The sequence below is a fragment of the Camellia sinensis genome, chromosome 11 (genome assembly GCF_055761805.1).
Source record: "Camellia sinensis isolate YWXY chromosome 11, ASM5576180v1, whole genome shotgun sequence".
Taxonomy (NCBI): domain Eukaryota; kingdom Viridiplantae; phylum Streptophyta; class Magnoliopsida; order Ericales; family Theaceae; genus Camellia; species Camellia sinensis.
In genome coordinates this window covers 85,345,444-85,352,020 of record NC_138971.1, presented here as the reverse complement: position 1 = coordinate 85,352,020, position 6,577 = coordinate 85,345,444, and the positions used below count along the sequence as shown (strand labels likewise).

The window sequence follows — 6,577 nt, the reverse complement described above, 5'->3', positions numbered from 1 at the left end:
TAGTCATTAGTAAAAATCTGTTTATGGCTAACATCACTCGACCCACAAGTAATTGGAGAACATATAAAGTAACTTTCATCACTCGACCCTCAAAGATAGATAGATCCACTTGGGACACCCGAGAATACCGGCAAAAGAAAAAAATTTTAGTACATAAACTCTCATATAAGCTCACCATCTCTCGACCCACATTTAGTGAACTCACATCACTCAGCAGCCCTCCTATTTCTGATGCTATGGGGCTTCAGAATTGTCTCCGGCAGACTCCATTTGTCTAGAAACCATTTGTCACCATTGGATCTAGGAATATTCTTAAGTGACAGCATTCTATTTCTAACCATTTGGATAACAGATTTAATGACCACCTCTTCAGGTTTTAGCTCTTTGTTAAAGATTCTGTTATTTCTCTCAATCCAGATCATGTAAACAGTACACAAGAATGCATTTCTAATGATATTCGCCCTCAAAGAGTAACCTCTAGTCTCCTTAGAAGCAAAGATAACACTTTCAGGCCAGCCAAGGACAGGCCACTTAATGTTACAAGCAGCTTCAATGGCACACCAAACTCTACTAGAGAATATGCAATCAAAGAATAGGTGGGAGTGGCTTTCCTCCAAGTGGAGGCAAAAGGGGCATTTAGAACAAGTAGACAGGCCAAACATACGGAGTCTATCACCAGTGTAAAGTCTATTGTGGAGAGCCACCCAAACAATGAAGCTGACTTTAGGGATTCTGTGAGGGCCCCACACAAGCTTATGCCAAACCACTTTATCGAATTTCTTTCTCCAATGGTTCCAAGCTGATTGAATGGAAAACTTACCATCAGTGGTAAGATTCCAAATAGCTTGATCAGTGTTGGAAGGATTAGGATGAAAGCACTCAGGAGTAGAGGAGATTAGCTCCTGAATTTCCCACGAGTTGGGAAAAGGCCAATTCCAAGAAGACCCCTCAATGATTTTACTGACTTTTGTATCACTGTTAAGGGCCGAATCGTAAATAATTCTGTCCCCGAATTTGTTCCACAGAGGACCAATGGGGTGCCAATTATCAAACCAAAGGAAGGTGGTGTCCCCACACCCAATCTTATGCTTAATCAGTGGGGAAACCCACTTCCTAAGAGACAATAATTTCCGCCACACCCAAGAGGGATCATTTGGAATCTTAACTATCCAGAAACTCTTTCCCTTTAATAAATAGGATTTGACCCACTGACACCACATCGATCCCTCACCACCAGAAAACAAAAACCAAATGTGTTTAGCTATGGCCGCTCGATTCCAAATTTCTAATGATTTAAAGCCCAAACCTCCCTCGTTTTTCGGAGCACACACAGAATCCCAGGCAATTTTGGCACTATGAGTTTTAAGATCAGTACCAGACCAAAGGAAAGCTCTAAGAATACTCTCAATCTCCCGGATGACCTTCTTGGGAAGGATGAAAAGGGAGGACCAGTACACTTGCATAGAGAAGAGAATGGATTGAATGAGCTGGCTTCTACCAGCGTAAGACAAAGCTTTATTGGTCCAACTCTTCACTCTTTTGGTAATCCTATCAATGAGAGAACCACAATCAGCAGCCCTCAACTTAGTGGTAATTAAGGGGACTCCAAGGTACCTAACAGGAAGAGTCCCAACATTAAACTTAGCAATCTCAAGAATAGAACCTCTCAACTCCAAATCACAGCCAGAAAAGTAGATGTTACTTTTGCTGGGATTAGGAATTAGGCCAGATAAGGATGAAAACTCCTCAAGGCCTTCCATAATGAGCTTAACAATAGAGGCATCACCCCTACTAAAGATCATAAGATCATCAGCGAAGCAAAGATTAATGATTTTAGTCTTGTCGCACTTCCAATGAAACTTAAAAAGAGGGTGCTTAGCTTTCTCCGCCAAGATTTTGGCAAGGATTTCCATGGCCAAAACAAATAAGTAAGGGGACATGGGGTCACCTTGTCTGAGGCCTCTAGCACCTTTAAAGTAGCCATGAAGGCTACCATTGATGCAGATTGAAAAGGAAGGGCTAGTAATGCAGGCCTTGATCCAAGAAATCATTACAGGAGGAAAGGCCATAGCCTTAAGAATATCAAGTATAAACTCCCATCTCACACTATCATAAGCTTTCATAATATCCACCTTCATAGCACACTTCGGAGTAGGGGAGTGCCTGTGATACCCTCTCATAAGCTCTTGAGACAGGAAAATATTATCAGAAATTCTCCGACCCTGAACAAAAGCTGATTGAACAGGGTCAATAAGATCAGGGAGAACGGACTTAATCCTATTGGCTATGATCTTTGCAATGCACTTATAGATGGTGTTGCAACAAGAAATAGGCCTGAAGTCACCCACTTTCGCTGGGTTGGGGACTTTGGGAATGAGAGCTATGATAGTGCTATTAACTTCATTCAGAAGTTTGCCAGACTCAAAGAACGTTCTAATGGCTTGGGTAACATCTTTCCCAACAATAGCCCAGGATGTCTTAAAGAAGCCTGCAGAGAAACCATCAGGACCGGGAGCCTTATTGGTCTTAAGAGACCAAAAAGTATCCTTGATCTCTTGGTCAGTAACCGGGCTCGCAAGCATAATAGATTGATCAGGAGAAACACAGGTCGTAACCAGGGACTGAATTCTAGCAGAACCATTATACTGGTCATCAAACGGGGTACCAAACAAGCCAGCAAAAAAATTTGTAAAAGCATTCTGGATGTCCTCTATTTTAGAAGATTTTTGGCCATCCATCAACTCCAGATTCAAAATCTTACCCCTATTGATATTCCCCTTTATGGTTTTACAGAAGAAGCTACTATTTCTGTCCCCTTGGCTAAGCCACTGGACCCGAGATTTCTGGAGAGCCAAACTCTCTTCAACAGCCAGGAGGTCAACATGCTGCTTAAAGATGGTGCGCTCAATTTTCTGCAACTCACAATTACTCGGATCCTTATCCAGCTTACGTTGAGCAGAGAAGAGCTCACCCTTAGAGGTTTGGACTCTAGTAGATATGTCACTAAAGTCTCTCTTGTTCAGAGCCTTAAGTTCAGGCTTCAAATATCTCAATTTTTGGCACACCCTATACATAGGAACACCATAAATATACTGATTCCAAACTCTAGAGACCACAGTATTGAAGTCCTCATGGTTGGCCCAAAAGTCAAAATATTTAAAAGGTTTCTTAAAAGAAGATTTCTTGTCAGAGACATTAACCACAGCAGGAGAGTGGTCAGATATGCCAGAGGGTAAAAATGTGGCAAAAGAGGCAGGAAAGGTATCCAACCAAGCCTCATTAACCAGCACTCTATCAATTTTGGTTGCGATGTAATCCCCACTAGTTCTCTTATTGGCCCATGTAAATTGGCAACCCCCGTAAGAAAGATCAATCAATTCAGCTTTCAGAATGTATGTATTAAACTCCTCTTTGACCCTAGACCAGCTAATAGAGCCCCCAGATTTCTCATATGGGTACCTTATAGCATTGAAGTCCCCCAGAAACATGATAGGAGTATTGGACAGCAAATGGGAAGTCGTAGCCATAAACTCAAAAAACTCTTTTCGAATGTCAGGCTTATTATCAGCATAAACAAAACAGATTTTAAACACGTTATCAGACGAAAATTCATGAACTTCGCAAAAAATATATTGGTCAAAAGCTGATAACATTGTAACTTTACAAAAATCTGGGTCCCAGCAGACGCAAATCCTCCCAGTTTTAGTAGGTTGTGAGTTTGTCAAAAAGGGCCAATTGTTTACACCAGAAAAAATCTGCTGTTCATTTAAGGCTTTTATTTTCGTTTCCAAAATGCCCAAGATTTTAATGTCTTCATTTAACAAAAAAATTTTAACCTCCTTCAGACGATGAGGATTATTAAATCCTCTAACATTCCAAGATGCAATTTTTAAAGACATAGGAAATCACAAAAATTATGAACCCACAACCAGATAAACTGGGATTTACCTGCGTTTCTTCCTCTGGCTCTTGTTGCCTTTGCCAGAGGAGCTCCCTTTTGCCTTAGTGCCACCTTGAGCCTTCTTAGTGGCCGAACTACCAGGGGTGGTTTCCAGTAGATTTTCCACTTTAGCCCGCAATTCTACATCATTGGGAAGAACCAAACTGGTGATCTCCATCAGACTGTTCTTCAAAGCTTTCAAGCCATCTATCTCTTGGACCTCAATTTCCCCTTCAGTTGGAGTAGACACTGCCGATGGTACTGGGATAGTTTCCTGAGCCACGATTTCCCCTTCGATCTCCACTAACTCCTCCTGAATGTGCTCTAGCTGTATACTCTGTCTTACATCAGTTTTCGGTAGGCCATCCTCCTTTGAAGTTGCAGGAGTATCTGTCTCAGGTACATCAACCTTTCTCTTACCCTTGGCTTTGACAGTTTCCCATCCCGGGTCTGGGTTGTCTTCTGTTTGTTTCTGAAGGTTTAACAGGGCAGCCACTTGGGTCTTAACACATTTGGTAGTGTCATGCCCAAAAACAACACAGTGGTCACACTTAGGGGGTAAACCCTGATATTCGACTTTTACTACAGCTTCTGCATCTTCACAATTTACTTTAAACATCGACGGAAGATTGGATGTTGCTTCAACCTCCACGCAGACTCTGGCAAAGGACACTCTACTCCCCTGTTCAGTAAGTTGATCCATAAACAGAGGAGTACCTACGACACTTGCAATCCGGCTCAGCCCATCACTATCCCAATATTCAAACGGCACATTGAAGAACTTAGCCCAGACTGGAACAGTAGTAGCTTTTTCCTTCGAAAGCTTCATCATCCGAGTCCATTTTTTCAGAAAAAGGTTGGATCCACCTATGTACCATGGCCCTCCTTCAAGGACCGCACTACAACATTCAGGGCTTTCAAAAATGAAGAAACTAAAGCCTTCTCCATTTGCTAGAACTTCCTTCAAACCCTTGTTTTTCCACAAAGCAAACGCACTATTTTTCAAGTAATTATAAGCCACCCCTTTGTCCAGGAAGTACCCTACCAGACATGAATCCCATTTCTCTAAGGGGTTGGGTCTTGGGGGGAGACTCACACTAACAAAGCCATCATTCCTAATAGGGGGAACATACCTCAATGGGATATTGGATCGCGATGACGATGCAGCCACTTCAGCCCAGGATTTCGAAGGGCCTTGACCTCTGCCTCCTCCTTGCCCTCTACCTCCTCTACCTCCTCTGACATTTGAAAGCCCACCCCTTCGGGAAATCGTCTCTTCGCGACCAACATCTCCGAGGATCGGCGACTGCACTGGAATCTCTTCAGTAGTTTGGACCTCCTCGACTGAGACAGTATTCACTTCCAGCCCTAGATCTGTGGGTCGATCTAGAAGATTCTCATCATGATTCTTACCATCGAGCCTATTTCGAGCAACCAGGACGCTATCTGGTAGGTTTTGAAACAAAGGGGTTTCAAAATCCATACGATCTGACCATCGCGGTGAAAATAATGAACCCGCTATAGGTGGCGAGGTCATAATCGATGATGATGGGTCTTTCATTCTCGCTATACGATCGGCCAATTGTTGAAAGCTTGAGGGTTTCATCGCCCTTAGTTCTCCCTGATTAGAAGATTTCTCCACAACCTCGGTTTCGTTGGACTGCCCAATCTTCAATCCATCCACATCTATATGATCTAAAGGCAGATCCATGGACGCTGCACTCAAAACCCCAAATCTGTTGTTAACAAACCCTCGTGTATCACTCACTATACCCTCCGTATGAACTATGCTCACCATATCCTTTACCCGTAGATCCAAAGGACTCTCAGTATTAAGTACCGCATTAACTCCTGTCATCTTAATCAATAAAGAATTGAAACCCTAGAAACGCAGGTTTCTAGAGAGATGCGGGAGCTTCTCACTCTAACCCATTTTCTAATTAAAACGTTCTGTCGTGTCCAAGTGTTTAAACCCTAATGCCTGAGAAATGTCAATTAAACACCATAATTACACATCTGCCATCATGCAAGAGGGCCTGAATAAGTGTTCGAGTGTTTAAACACTAATGCATGACAAATGGCAAATAAACACCATGATTACATATCTGCCATCATGCAAGAGGGTCCGAATAAGTGTCCGAGTATTTAAACCCTAACGCATGAGAAATGGAAAGTAAACACCATAATTGCCTATCTGCCATCATGCAAGAGAGTCTGAATAAGTGTTTGAGTGTTTAAACCCTAATGCATGAAAAATGGCAAATAAACAACATAATTACATATCTGCCATCATGCAAGAACGTCTAAATAAGTGTCCGAGTGTTTGAACCCTAATGGATGAGAAATGGCTAGTAAACACCATAATTACATATCTGCCATCATGTAAGAGGATCCGGATACGTGTCCGTGTGTTTAAACCCTAATGCATGAGAAATGGCAAGTAAACATCACAATTACATATCGGCCATCATGCGTGAGGGTCCGAATACGTGTCCGAGTGTTCGAATCCTAACGCACAAGAAATGGCAAGTAAATACCATAATTACATATATGCCATCATGCAAGAGGGTCCGAATACATGTCCGAGTGTTCGAATCGTAATGCATGCGAAATGGCAAGTAAACACCATAATTACAT

The 6,577-nt window shown here is 42.3% G+C and overlaps 1 protein-coding gene across 1 annotated transcript; it reads right to left on the bottom strand.

Moving 5' to 3' along the window:
- Positions 1 to 206: 206 nt before the first annotated feature.
- Positions 207 to 5,798, bottom strand: LOC145802457 (uncharacterized). The gene is made up of 2 exons (XM_082895179.1): positions 3,949 to 5,798; positions 207 to 3,867 (listed from the first exon to the last, which is right to left on the bottom strand). The coding sequence occupies exons 1-2, from the start codon at positions 5,796 to 5,798 to the stop codon at positions 207 to 209; spliced, it is 5,511 nt and encodes a 1,836-aa protein (XP_082751305.1).
- Positions 5,799 to 6,577: the final 779 nt, after the last annotated feature.

Excerpts from the sequence above, each read along its gene's own strand:
- LOC145802457 (XM_082895179.1), bottom strand. The coding sequence starts at position 5,798 with ATGACAGGAGTTAATGCGGTACTTAATACTGAGAGTCCTTTGGATCTA. Across the intron at positions 3,868-3,948 it reads AGCCAGAGGAAGAAACGCAG|AGGATTTAATAATCCTCATC; the intron begins GTAAATCCCAGT and ends TTGGAATGTTAG.